The sequence below is a fragment of the Manis pentadactyla genome, chromosome 4, assembly GCF_030020395.1.
Source record: "Manis pentadactyla isolate mManPen7 chromosome 4, mManPen7.hap1, whole genome shotgun sequence".
Lineage (NCBI taxonomy): Eukaryota > Metazoa > Chordata > Mammalia > Pholidota > Manidae > Manis > Manis pentadactyla.
Genome location: NC_080022.1, coordinates 27,794,127 through 27,808,111, shown reverse-complemented (window position 1 = coordinate 27,808,111; position 13,985 = coordinate 27,794,127). Strand labels below are relative to the sequence as shown.

General features: G+C 56.0%; 1 protein-coding gene across 4 annotated transcripts in view; it reads left to right on the top strand.

The window, feature by feature from the left end:
• Window positions 1-13,985, top strand: part of STK40 (serine/threonine kinase 40) — a 38,756-nt gene that overhangs the window by 21,761 nt on the left and 3,010 nt on the right. For all 4 annotated transcript variants that reach the window (XM_036876517.2, XM_036876515.2, XM_036876514.2 and 1 more), the window contains 7 exons: window positions 3-146; window positions 2,291-2,518; window positions 3,326-3,378; window positions 8,197-8,312; window positions 12,197-12,341; window positions 12,493-12,612; window positions 13,088-13,172. In XM_036876517.2, coding sequence (XP_036732412.1) covers window positions 3-146; window positions 2,291-2,518; window positions 3,326-3,378; window positions 8,197-8,312; window positions 12,197-12,341; window positions 12,493-12,612; window positions 13,088-13,172 — 891 coding nt within the window. The remainder of the gene's footprint in view (window positions 1-2; window positions 147-2,290; window positions 2,519-3,325; window positions 3,379-8,196; window positions 8,313-12,196; window positions 12,342-12,492; window positions 12,613-13,087; window positions 13,173-13,985) is intronic.

Sequence of the window (13,985 nt, the reverse complement as noted above, 5' to 3'; positions counted from 1 at the left end):
AGATCCTTACCCTTGAGGAGAGGGGGGACCAAGGAATGGAAAGTCAAGAGGAGAGGCAAGGCAAGATGCTGTTACACACCGAGTACTCTCTGCTTTCCCTCCTCCACACGCAGGACGGCGTGGTTCACCACCACGGGCTCTTCCAGGTGAGTGCCAGAGCGCGCTGCCTGGCCCCGTCCCCAGCCCCCAGCCCTGGCCGGCTCCTGGGGCTGGCGCTTGCTGGGGCCACCTCTGTACTGTGAGCAGCTCACCCAAGTGTCCCTGCACGTTGGGTGTGTTCGGGCTTCCTGGGCGGGGTGGCTGGAGGTCAGGCTGGGGCCGGCTTGGCTTGCTGCTGCAGGGCCCCTGCTGTGGTGATCACAGCCTCTCGGGAATGCCCACGGTTCTTTCTATTAGAGCCTCTTTTCCGAGAAAAGAGGAAAGGAGGAAGTCATTTAAAGACACAGGGCTCTTTCTAATTGTGTTGTCAGGAATTGGCCAGAACAGGGCTGAAGGGAGGGCAGTGAGGCAGAACAGGCAGTTGGGGCCACCTGTCAATCGCCACAGTTGGTTTTTGTACCAACAATCCTTTTGCCTTTCCAGGCATTTCAGTTTGTTCAGCAAGTGTCCCTGAGTCTCCATGCTTGGATGTTCCAGGTCCCTTAGGAAAGGTACTAAAAGAGCCCTCCTCAGGGTAGAACTGAAACCATCTCCAGAAGTGAAGAACCAGATTCAGAATACAGGGGGCCACCTGCTCCGTCCCCCAGCAGAGCTTCTGCAGAGCCCTTGGCAGATACGCTGGCCAGGGCCCACTCCTGCTAGGATGGACCTGGTACTCAAGAGGCAGCGTGGTATCAGGGCAACACACAGCTTTCAGAGCCACAGCCCTGCATTCCGGCTGTGTGACCTTGGGCAAGATACCTCAGGTTCCTAAGCTTCAGATTCCTCATCTGTAAAATGGGGCAGTGATAATGGGTGCCTGCCTCAGAAGGTGGCTGGGGGGATGAATGACAGCACGTAAAGCACTGAGCTGCCCTCATCACACTCTCATCCTTGTTGTTATTTCAGGCAATAAAAACTCTGTCAGCTTGATTTCCTGAAATAAGTCAGTGGAAAACTCCCACCCCCACACGCACACCCCACCAAGGTCTTTATTCTTAGATCTTAGATGCGTGATTAGAGACTACTCAGAGTATCGTTAGGCAACTCTGAAAATCAGAGCTTCCCTTAAACTTGAACTCAAACTGAGGGTGATTGTAATATCTTAGTATTTCATCTCTGACAGCTTCCAAATCTTGGCCTTGGTTTATATCACTTGGCTAAGAGAACTTAGTGGTTCAAAGTATTTCTAGAGTTGTCTGTGTACCAGATACTGTGCTGGGCCTCTGGGGAAGAGAGAGTAAGAGGTGTGAGCCTGCTCTTAGGAGTTTTCAGTCCTCAGGAGTGCCCAGCAGCCACTGTCAGTCTGCTGGGATCACTCTGAAGGCCTCCTCAGGCTGGTGGGATATAAGTCCCTGTGTACCTGTTTTTTGTCTTACCTAAAATACTGTTTCAGCAAGGAAAGTGGGTCCAGAGCTTGCAAGTGCAGTATTGGTAGCAGGACCCACTTACTGAGCCTGGCTTGGGGAGGAGCTAAGCCCTTGGCATGGGTGGTCTCATTCTCTCGACAACCTGTGACATAGGGGGCTAGTTCCCTTTAACAGATGAGGAACCAGGGACTTGGAGAGGTTACGTGAACTGTCCCAGGCCGCACAGCTAGGATGAGATGGAGCTATGGCCTGAGCCCAGCCATCAGGGGCAGTACCAGGGGTCATGTAACATGGCTGCCTGGGAGTCCTGCTTCCATGTGAGAGCAGCTGTCTTGGACACACCGAACCTGACTTCTACCGTCTTGGACACTGGCCAGAAGTTTACATGGGTCAGTGCTGGAATCCCCTCAAGTGCTACAGAGAAGGTGCCCCAAGGCCCTGTGTTGCTGCCTACATACTGGGCTCAGGGGGCCCTTTGGCTTTAAATGCCCAGCTCAGATCCAAACCCTTTGCAGTAGGATCAAAGCATGAAGCCTAAATCTGAGCCTCTCTAACCTCAGCCCCTGGCTGGACCTGGCACTGGCACACAGGAAGCCTGGCATTGCTGAGTGGCCACGTGGTCCATGCTGCCCTGGCCTCAGGCCTCCACTGCCTGCAGACATGCAGGCTTGTTCCAGGCTCTCTAGCTGGTTTGTGTACCCAGCTCTGGAGGAGAGTCCCAAACCCCTGGCCCTGGCCCTGTGGACCCACAGCCGAGCCCTGGTCTGCCCCTTGCCTCCCAGGACCGCACCTGTGAAATTGTTGAGGACACAGAATCCAGCCGAATGGTTAAGAAGATGAAGAAGCGCATCTGCCTTGTCCTTGACTGCCTCTGTGCACACGACTTCAGCGACAAGACGGCCGACCTGATCAACCTGCAGCACTACGTCATCAAGGAAAAGAGGCTCAGCGAGCGGGAGACTGTGGTCATCTTCTACGATGTGGTGCGAGTGGTGGAGGCCCTGCACCAGGTGAGGCTCTGCCCCTCTGCGGCGCCCTCCTTCTCTGCCCCAGGAACATCCTGGGCCCCCAGTGACAAGAGGCCTCAGGGCCCCATAAGCTGTGGAAAGCCACCCTTCTTGTTGCTGCTCAGCAGATGTAGCTGTCCCTCCCTCACCCAGGTGTGCTTTGCAGCTGGGAATGTCCAGGGAAGTGGCCAGGTGCCACTCCTGCTGGGCCACTGGGCTGCAGGCGTTCCTGGGGAGGCATGGCCTGGGCAGCCCAGCAGAGCCCCGTGCAGCAGTAAGCCATCTGTCAAGAGGCTACACTGTAGTGTCCAGCTCAGGGCAGACTGTGAGATACACATGGGGGGCAGCCACAGCCTGTCTCTGAGCTTCTTCTAGGATTGGGGTGGCCTGGCCCCTTCCAGGCACACAGCTTCTGTGGGCCAACCTGTAAGACTTAGTCACTGGAACCATGTGAGCTCATCTGGGTTTTGGGTGTCCCCAGAACCAGACAGATGCTTGTTTTTTCCCAGTGGGACATTTGATGGAGGTGCAGAGAGGAGTGGTTTCCCCACTGGCTGCTGCCCTGAGGGGAGAGCTGGAGAAACACCCTGGGTGAGGCAGAGACTGCCTGGGCTCACACACCACCCTCTCTGTGGGCATGGTTAATAAGGCCTCAGAAGGGTCCAACCTTACAGATCAAGGCACTAGGTTAGAGTCACGTCACAGGGCTTTTCCTGCCTCCCCAAACCCTGGAGAGCCCACATCTTACAGGCTGGGCCCAACCCCAACTCTCACCTTCATGGTATAAGCCATGTGCATATTGTTTTCCAGAAAAACATTGTGCACAGAGACCTGAAGCTTGGGAACATGGTGCTCAATAAGAGGTAAGATTTGCTTCCCTTTTTCCGTGATGTCACCTTGGGGTTGGGACAGGCTACATGCTGCACTACCCAGCTCCCTACAGCGTCCCTTGGGGATTCTGACTCAGAACAGTCTCCTTCTCCCAGGAATCCCAGGGACGGAGGGTGGGATGCTCTCTTCTATCTCTTGCCACAGGGGAATATGGTGCTTACTGTTGGCCAGGGCGAGAGGGGCTGTGGTATTAAAGGCCACAGACCTGCCCATCAGGCCAGGTTCTGGGAAGGATTTCAGAGCTCCTCGCTGGTCCGTTCATTTGTCATGCCTAGTAGGTGCTCACCAAATGACTATAAAAAAATGGATAGCTGGGTGAAGGATATAGAACAAAGTGAGGCAGTTGGGTTCCCAGGAAACAGACTGAGATATGCATGCAGAAGGCTTACCTGGGTGTGCTTCCAGGGAAAAGGGGCAGCATTAGGCAGAGAGAGAAGCTGGACTGTGCTGCGGTCCTGACAGGGCCTCAGCCTGGAAAGCTTGACCAGGAGGGGCCCTTCAGATGTCCCAAATCAAGGCAAGGGGCACCAGCTGTGGGGAAGGGCATGGGGGGCTAGACCCTGAAGGGCCAGCCTGAGATGCATCGGGAGGATGCTGCAGCCCTCAGCGGGTCTGCCTGTCCCCACCCTTCCACCCAGCCCTGGTGCTGCAGCCTGTGCCAGAGCTCACAGCCTGCTGGGATGCCCAGCAGAGAGTAGGTGTCACTACATGGAGAAGAGGGCAGAGGGCTGGGGCCAGAGACTGGCCGTCTGGGTCAGTCTGCGAAGGGTGAGTAAAGACTGCCAGCCTGAGCAAGTCAAGTGAGGACAGCCTTCACTGGCCCTGCCCTGCTCCACGGGGAGGAGGGAAGGAGACGGGACTCCCAGGGCTGCTCAAGCCCCTGACTGGCCGAGTGAGAGAATCAGGGAAGCTGGGGAGGAGTAGGACTTGGGGGTCAGCCTGGCTCACAGCTCAGCACTGCCTCTTAATTACCCTTCAGACTGTGAGAGTTTATTTGATTATTTATTCACTGATTAACCCATTTGTATATTGAGAAGCTGCTGTGGTACGAAGCACTTCTCTGAGCTTCCGTTCCCTCATTTGTGAGAGTGGATGTGATTGTACCTCCCTGTAGAGGTTGGCCACAGACCTGAAACTGCCTAATAGGATTCAGCCCATCATGGGCACTCCCCCACACGATACCAGCAAGGGGCCGGAGGGCCTGTATGCTTGCTGGCTTCCTTCAGGAGATGGGCCTGCTGTGTGTCGAGTGGCTGAAGAGGATACCAGTGGTGAGGCTCAGCGGCACTCCAGCCCAGCTCTGAATTGCACAAGGCAGGCAGGCTGTGAAGAACTGACTATCCCAACCCTGAGAACATATTGTCTTAGAGCCAGAGGTGCAGGCCCTGGCCTTCTGTGGGCTGCTGGGCCGGCCACCATCCTGCCCTGGACTACAGGCTCACTGTTCACAAAGAGAGGGCATATTTCTTGAGCATCTCAGTCCATCCAGCTGTGGAGCCCACGCCCCCTCCAGCCTCTGAATGAGCATCCCAGGGGTGTTACAGAATGTGCCGCTGGGGCTCCTGCACAGCTAACCCAGCAGCACTCCAGGCCTTTGTCTCCACGGTAGGTGTGCCTCCCACTCTTGCTTCTCCAGGCCCCCAGGTTCTGGGAATCTAGTCAGGAGGTCACACCTCTCTTGAGTAACACCAGTTTAGCTGTAGCAGCTCTTCCATGCATGCATGTGTGTGTGTGTGTGTGTCTGATGTCTGTGTTTGTGAGTGTGAGTATGTGTGTGTCTGTGTCTGTGTTTTCCTCGGATTGTGGAGTATCACTACCTCACTCAGACCCTGCGACTTGGCTACACTTCCTTCCATCTGATAACAACCCCCTTCTCGTGTCTCAGAGCAGACAGGTTCCGGCCACCTCTCCCTTGAGCCATGGGTACTCTGGAACAGGGCAGGGTATTGGTGTGCAGAGACCCACACTGAACACCCAGGCCTGGTCTGTGTCGTCTGTGGGCACAGCCCTCCCTTCTCAGGCCTCACTTCATCCCTGTGAAGTGGAGGATCAACCTAGAGGAGACCCAGCCCCTCCCTGCCCATCAGGCCAGGTCCTAACTCCAGCTGGAGAGGCAGCAGACAAGCCGGGGGCCTTAGTCTGCACCCCGCACAGCACAGAGCTCCCTCAGGGAAGGAAACAGGGAGAAGTATTTTCTAGGCAGCTGCAAAGACAAGTTCACCCTGCTTTGGGTAAAAGGCAAGGGTTGAAATCTGAAATCCCCTTTGGGGTTATGTGAGGTTTACTGTGGGTTCTTTCTCCTTCCTCCTTTCTTTTTGGGTCGGCGAGTTGCACACCAAGTTCCTAGAAAAGGAGAAAAACACTGTGGTAGCCCAAAGGGCCATAGCTAAAGAGTGACTCACTCAGAGTGGATCCTGCTGACGCAGAGCTCCCTCCCTTCATCTCTTGCTGCTCTCGCTCCCTCCTGCCAGGACCAGCCTGGGGGGTCTGGGACTACCAGGGATCCATGCACCATCCAGCAGACTAGGGCGGTGGTGGTTGGAGGGGTGGGGCGAAGGGGGGCAGGGGAGCATCGCCAAGCTTCAGGAGGCCTCGGAGCTGACCGTGTGGTTTCCTGTGGGAGAGACTTCAGGATCCTCAGTGGGCAGAGCAGTGCAGGCCAGCCTGGCCCTGCCACCCAGCCCTGCAGTCTCGGGCCTGCGTCTTCCTCGAGCTCCGTGCACAGAGGCCTGGTGGGTCCTGCTGGCAGAGCCAGGGGAAAGCTCAGCCACACTGGCACGTGTGCTCCGGGGCTTGTCGCAGTGTGGTGCTTCACACCCGCCACGCAGAAATGGTGTGTTTCCTAGGGGCTTCCACTGGGAGTCTCTGCCCGTGGGCCTACCATCTAGGGAGGAAATGATAATCAGAGCTGACAGTTAGTAATCAATTACTATTGTCCAGGCCCGGGCTCAGTGCTTTCCCTGGGATTATCTTCTTATCTTGTTAAATCCTAGCACAGTCTGGGAGTGGGGTGCTACTATTTCCCTGTTCTACTGATGAGGAAACTGAGGTTTAGCAAGAGATTGACTAACATGTCACATGGCCAGGAGGTGGTAGAGCTGAGACTGGAACCCAGGAATCTGACTTCCAAGCCCACCAGACTCTCCCCTGAGTCGTCCTCCTCCCAGTGTCTCATGACTCAAAGAACCCCTGCAGGACACACGCCCAGCTGCAGTGGCATCTCTGAGCAGGGGAGAGAACGCAGTGCTTGTGCTCATGGGCGGACTTTGCAGATGAGAGGCCTGAGCAGCCCCACATACAGGGCAGTGACCCGGGAGGCTCAGAGAGTAGAGCAGCCCACTTTTTAACATGATCCTTGGCTGAGACCCTTTGCCTGCATCGTCCAGCTCTGGCTGCCCTCGGGGCCACCAGTCTGATTTCTGCAGCATCTTACGGGCCTGTATGGAGAGAGGCTATGTTTCCATTAGGAATGCAGAGGACAGACTGGCCTTTGTTTTGCACCAAGCCCTTTGCCAGCAGAATTCCCCAAGATAGCTGAAGGGCTCTTGGAGCCTTTTGGATGCAGCTCCTGGGGAATTCCACACCCAGCCCCACATTCTGCCCCGAGCTGATCTCTTCTCCACCCTTGAGACTTGTCTAGGGAGAGGAGACCCAAGGCCCCTAGTGGAGCTTCCCTCCTGCCATCCTGCGCAGCCTCTCTGCTCAACCAGCTGACCGGGAGCCGGGCACATGGCCCCTGCTCACTTTTGGCTAGAGAGGCACCCTTAGAGGCAAAGAAGCCTCGGAGGGGGCCTGCCCACCCTGATCCCTACCTCCCAGGTGTGGTGTAAGGAAGGCATCCTCCCTGTTGGCTTCTTTTTGTTCACATGGTGAGCTTCCTAAAAGGGTCAGAGCCCTGAGGTGCTCCCACACGTGACTCTCTTGGATAGGAGAATCTGTGGTTGTCTAGGCCAGTGCAGAGTCTGAAGTATAAGCCAGTGGGTGAGCAGCTTTTTGATAGGACTAAAGGGGAAGTCTGGGACTGGGCACTGTCCAGGGACACACTGTGCACTTGACTGGTGTCAGTCCACAGTGCGGGTTTTGGGGTCAGACCTGGTGTGGAGCCTGCTCTACCACTCGCTAGCTGCAGGTCCCTTCATGTCTCTGTGCCTTAATTGCATCAGCTGGGTAGTGGGGCAGTGAGTTCTCCCTCACACTGTTATGAGGGCTGAACGCAGTCCCCCTCAGGTGCGGAGACCGGGTCTGCACTTGCAAATGCTTGGGGAGCACTGGTGTCAGTACTGTCACAGACGCCGATTGGTAATGACAGGGGTGATGACTGAAGGCATCAGCAAAGGGGGCAGAAGTGGTACCCCAGGGTGGACTCCAGAGCTCTGCTGGACTTCCTTTTCCTCATGTGCCGATGAGGGAACTAGACTGACTTGCTAGTCACTCCCCATCTGGACATTATGTGAGGTTGTTTTGGAGCTCTCTGCAATTTGTTCCAAGCCCCAAGTGGTAGTCCTGAGACTCAGCCTGGCGGCAGGTCCAGAGGAGCCCACCAAAGCTCCCACTGGTTGGAGTGACTCAGATCCCTGGGGCTAGCTCATCAGGTGGCAACCAAGGGTGACTGGCCTGTGCCAGCACCCCACTGGCACTCCCCACACCACCATGGGGAAGGCAGGGGCGCCAGGGGAGCAGAAAAGGACCTGAGTGTGACTCCTCTGCTCCCTGGACGAGCAGTGGGGGCAGCTGGGGTACCTGCAGGTATAGATCCTGAGGTGTGTTCACTTCCTGCCTCTCGCTCCCAGGACGCATCGGATAACCATCACCAACTTCTGCCTTGGGAAGCATCTCGTGAGTGAAGGGGACCTGCTGAAGGACCAGAGGGGGAGCCCTGCCTACATCAGCCCAGACGTGCTCAGCGGTATGTGCGGAGTGCCAGGCAGCAGGCCCCCTGCCGTTCACACAGCCAAGCTCTGTAGCAGCTCATTCATTCACAGAGCGCAGCTGTGGGCAGGCCCTGGGCTAGTGCTAGGCCTTCAGTGGTGACCCAAACCAGTACTGTCTCTCTAGGCACAAAAGTTGGGGGTCTCACAGAGGAGGAAGATAGCAGTCATCACACTAATGCATAGTTAGTTCCTCTCTGAGATTAGTGCTTGGAAGGAAAGAAACTTGATTTCTGTGTGAATAACGAGCACTTGAAGGACTTCCCCAAGGAAGTGACATTTGCACTGATACTGGAAGGTTAAATAGGAACCCAGTTGGGGGTGTGATGGGAGGAGGTGGCATAATCCAGGTGAGGAACTACTGGGGCCCCTGAGGCTGCTGCTCAGAGAGCCTGGTTCAAGCGGAGGCCAGAGAGGAGGCTGGGGCCAGACCACACAGGGCCTGATGGAAGCCCTGCGAGAGAGGAAGCCACTGAACAGGTGCTCACTGAGAGTGCCACGGTGACATTTACATTTCAGAGACATCACTCCCTTGCACTGTTTGTTCGTTCATTCATTCATTCATTCTGCTGGTATTTACAGAGGGCGTACCATGTACAACACTCTGTTCTAGATACTTTGGATACAGCAGTGAACAGACAGGCAAACATCAAACATCCCTGCCTCCGTAGATGGTGAGCTGATTGTCTAGTGGAGACGAGACAAATAATACAAGAATAAGTCAGCTGTGTACTGACTATCTACTGATCACCCTGCAAGTAATAGGAACTGTTGCTGAGCACGACGTGCATTACCTGTTCAAAACCACACAACTACCCTATGAGGCAAATATTCTAAGTCCCTTTTTCATAGATGAGAAAACCAAGGCCAGGAGAGATTAAATCTCTTATACCAAGTCACAGCTAATAATAACCAGAAAACTCAGGCCTGATTCCAGGACCACCTCTTGCCTAAGCCCCTGCTCCTGTCTCATCATAGGCTATTCCTTCCCCTTTCATGCTCATCCTTTGCTCGATTGGGTCCCTCCATCCTGATCCCTTAGGGGACCAAGAGCTTACATCAGCTCCCATCCCTCCGACACGGAGGTTTCAGGGTTGTCTCCAGGGTCCATTATCCCCAGCACACACACACATGTCCCTCCTCATGCGCCAGAACCAGCCTCTTCCCCGGGCATCACACATCCCCTGGGGGAGCAGGCTACTATAATTTGCCACAAGCATTTGTGGGTTGCAATTTGGAAGTCTCCCACACTGAGGCTTAGCTGGAATGCCAGGCTTATCCCAGACCTACCACATGCAGAGGCCAGGGGTGCCACTCCCCAGGACCTTGGGGTTTTATTTGGAATCAGTTTAGCCTCTGCTAGAAGGATCCGGGTGCCAGAGGTGCACCCCACCTCCTTGGGCTCCGGCCCCGCCTGGGCACCCTCCATGAGAGTCTCTGTAGGTGACTCAGGCCTCTGAGGCAGGCTTTGTGCCTGTGTGGGCCAGGAGTGCACTCACCGCCTGCTGCTGCCTTTGGCCACTCTCGCAGGCCCATCCAGAGTCATGCCATTCTTGAAGGATAAGACAAAGGAACTCACTGCATCAGAAAAAGTCCGGAACCGGGAAACCAGAGACGCAGGCTCTGATCTGGGCTCCTGGTTAACCAGCTGCATGACTTGGTCTTCAACCCCTCATCTCTGAGCCCCAGTCTCCTTGGTGGTTAAAAGCTGAAACAGTGCTGTCTGCCCACATTGTTGAGAGGATGAAGTAGGATGATTAAGTACAAGCCCCACTGTGTAGATTCTGATCCCAGGTCTGCCACTTGGTCTATTCTGTGTGCCGAGCACAGCCTCAGGCATTGGGTATGGAGCTGTGGGAAGGCAGGCATTGCCCTCAGAGAGTTTATAGTTTGGTTAATAGCTGTGTGACCTTAGAAAAGCTACTGACTTTGGGCCTCAATTTTCTCATCTATAAAATGGGGGTGATATAGCTCCTGCCTCGTTAGGTCCCATGGGATTAAATAAGGCCCGTAACCTAGTATTTGGCTCAATAAACATTAGCAGGCATTATCATTACTAAAAGAAAAGCTGGGAGTTCAGTGTTCTCGCCAAAGCCAAAGCTCAGGGCAGGGTCGCCCTCCCAGTTACAGCTCCTGGGAGAGCGGGTCTGCAGGGGCCATTCGTCCCCACCTCGCACCCAGGCCAGGGCGGACAGGCCAGCTGCACACCTGTGCTGGCTCAGGTGGAGCACCCATGCCCACCCTGCCAGCAGTGCAGTGCCTCTCCCTCCTCCGCTGAGAGTCCAGCTCCAGCCTCTGGGAAGGACCACCTTCCTGCTACCACAGGAGGGGCAGGGCCTTTTTGGAGCCACATGAAGAGTAGTGGCACAATGAACTCTGTTGGCGACCCTACTTGGAGCGGGGTGCAGGACAATGTTGCCCGATGCAGTCATGGGGGAAGCTTCGCAGAGGCTGGTCTCCACTGAACTGCCTACTCAGCCTGCCAGGGTGGCTCACTCCCCTTGGCAGCCCCGTGAGGTGGGTGTCTTGTCTGTCTGATGATGTAACAGGCTAGGTGAGGGAGGCCGCTGGCACCTTCTGAAGGGCTGGCCACGGCCTATAACAGCACTTCCGTGCACACACCTACCCCATTAAGTGGCTTGACCTTCAGGGGTCTGGGTGAGACCTTCAGAACCAGCATCTTTCCACCCCAAAGGCCTCTTCAGCCACCCAGGAGGCTGTAGGATCCAGAGGAGGGATTGTTTTCACCCAGGCCCTGCCCAGTGACTGGGGAGATGACCCTGAAGTGCCAGTGGCAGCCCTCCACACCCATGGGGACTGAGTCACGTTCTGGGATCCGGGCTGCCAAACAAGGTGCTGTTGCAGCGACGGGCAGGCAGGCATTTTCAAAAGGCTTGAGTTCAGTTGTTCTCCTGTTGTGTGTGTTGGGGGGGCAAGTCAGGCTGCAGCTGGCACGGGGGAGAAGCTCTACTGCTGATGGATAGAGGGATGGATCTCCCTGAAAATGTGAAGAGCAGGGCTTTTACAGTCCACTGTGTCACCTTGGACAAACATCCCTATACCTCATTTTGCTCTTTGGATAAATTTCTAATTCATAGAGTTGTGGTGGCAATTTAACGAAGTAAAAGTGTTTCTTCCAATGTTGTCACAAAGCAGGTGCTCAATTAAATATTTGCTCTCTTCTATTTTACCTGTAAAGAAGCTAACACAGTTTACTTAACTGGATATTCATTCATTTAGCAAATATTTAAGTCTGTGCTAGGCACAGCACTCAGCAGTGAGCAAAGCAGAGGCACCTGCGCCTGAGAACTTAACGTTCTTGCATGGGAGATGGGAAGTGAACAAGCAGAGGCTCCCTGCAGACTGGGCTGAGTGCTTTGAGAGGCCAGGCGGGCAGGCAGTGGTAGGGCAGGGAGTGGCTGGCTTGTCCAGAGCTCAACACACAACCTGGTGTGAGCTGCTCTGCTGGGTGCTGGGGCTGTACAACCAGGCGCAGCCCCCAGGAACTTGCAGTCTGGTGGAGCAGGGTTGGTCCACTGGTCCACAGGTGGGTTGGCCATGCAAGGCCACGTGTGATTCCTTCTCTTGTGGGGCTCACACCAAGGCAGGGTTATCATCCTGTGGAGCTGGGTCTGGAGAGCATGAGCAGGAATGAGCCTACAGTCGGGGAAGGGATGTGTGTGGGCACAAGCTAGAGGACTGAACTAGTGTGGCTTGTTCTAGAGGAAGTTGGGGGAGGGTGACCAGAAGTGAGGGCGGCAAAGTAGAGAGGTCCCATGAGTAGGATTTCAGGCATGTCGCTGGTAAGCCATTCTCTTCCCCAGCCCTGGGCTGAGTGTGCGTGTGTCTGTGTGCCCCACAGGCCGGCCGTACCGCGGCAAGCCGAGCGACATGTGGGCCCTGGGCGTGGTGCTCTTCACCATGCTGTATGGCCAGTTCCCTTTCTACGACAGCATCCCGCAGGAGCTCTTCCGCAAGATCAAGGCTGCCGAGTACACCATCCCTGAGTGAGTACTGCTTCCCTGGGGAGGGCGGGGAGGCCCGGCCCTTCAGGCTTGATGTGGAGAACAACACCATGAGGCCGGAGTCCTGGGGCCGAGACGCAGCACCCGCCTAACCCTCCTGAGCCCTCTCCGCCCTCTCCCTCTCCGGCATCAGGGATGGCCGGGTTTCAGAGAACACCGTGTGTCTCATCCGGAAACTGCTGGTCCTCGACCCCCAGCAGCGCCTGGCTGCTGCTGATGTCCTGGAGGCCCTCAGCGCCATCATTGCCTCATGGTGAGCGGGCTGGCACTGGGCCAGGCTCCAAGCTAGGTTCTGCCCATCTGTAGGCACTGCCCATCCTGCCCAGAGAAGCGGCCTGCAGTTGGGCTTGTTTCTCTTCCAGGCAGTCAGATTTCCAGATTTTCCCTGCCCCGTGGGCACAAGTGGGAAGGTGCAGTCAGAACTCAGAGTTGAGCATCTCCTGCATGCCAGCCGATGCCGACTATGGGATTGCCATTATCTCACCAAGTTCTCACCACAGCCCACAAGGTGGAAACTGTCCTGTTATTGGATGAGAACACTGGGGCTCAGAGAAGCAGAGTCAGTCGTGTCAGTAAGGGGCTAGGCTGGGACCTGACCCAGGTCTCTTGACTCTAGCCAAGTTTTAGAGCAGGGGAGACCTGGCTTTTCTGGGCTCCTGCCAGCCAGGCTGGCATAGCAGGGGCCAGGGGCTGCCTGGAGCCGGCCCGACTTGTCTGCCCCTCTGCAGGCAGTCCCTGTCGTCTCTGAGCGGGCCTTTGCAAGTGGTTCCTGACATCGACGACCAGCTGAGCAGTGCAGACAGCTCCCAGGAGGTGAGTTGGGGAGGGTAGGCAGGGCATTACCAAGTCCTGAGGGACCAGCTCCAGGGAGGCAGGTGGGGAGGGGCAGAGGTAGCACTCCCAGTAGGCTGCAAGGCCCCCGTGGCCTCTCCTCCAGCCCCTGGGGTGGGAAAGGGAGACTTCAGTCTTTGGCCTGAGCAGTGTGGGGCCTGCCAGAGAGCTGTGGGGCAGCTGAGGTGGAGGCCCCATGGTGGGGAGGCCTCACAGCAGCCAGCTTGGCCCTCTCTCAGCTTCCTCTTCCTGCCCAGACCCTGGCTCTGCCACGTGCATTTGTCATACTTCTCTGTCCCTCTGACTCACAAGGTTCTCTTGCCCTTCCTGATTTTCATTTTTCAGATGATTCACTTTCTCCCAGTTTTCTCTCCTCCACTGTTCCTGCACTGGAGAAAGTGCTGGGCCTGGGGTGCAGCCCCAGGAGTGCAAGCCCTGCCCTCCAGGGGGCACCCTAGGATCACCTGCCAGCTGCTTTCTGGTGCCCAGGTCTCTGCTCCCTGGAGGGCAGGGCTTGGCCAAGCCTTGGGAGTGATGCTTTAAGGACCTTCCCTCTCCAGCCCACCCTCTAGTTCCACAGCAAGTACTGGGCAGGCAGGACCAGAAGGAACCAGCCTTAGACCACAGCAGAACCTCCAGGCCCTTAAGAGAGTTCCAGGCCCTACCCACCGGCTCCCACCACTCCCAGGGCTGTTCAGCCGTTAAAAGTCATCCTCACTAGTAGTCACTGAGTGCCCACTCCTAGTACATCTCGTCAGTTCTCACTACACACAGTGGTTTGTGTTCTTAACCTTG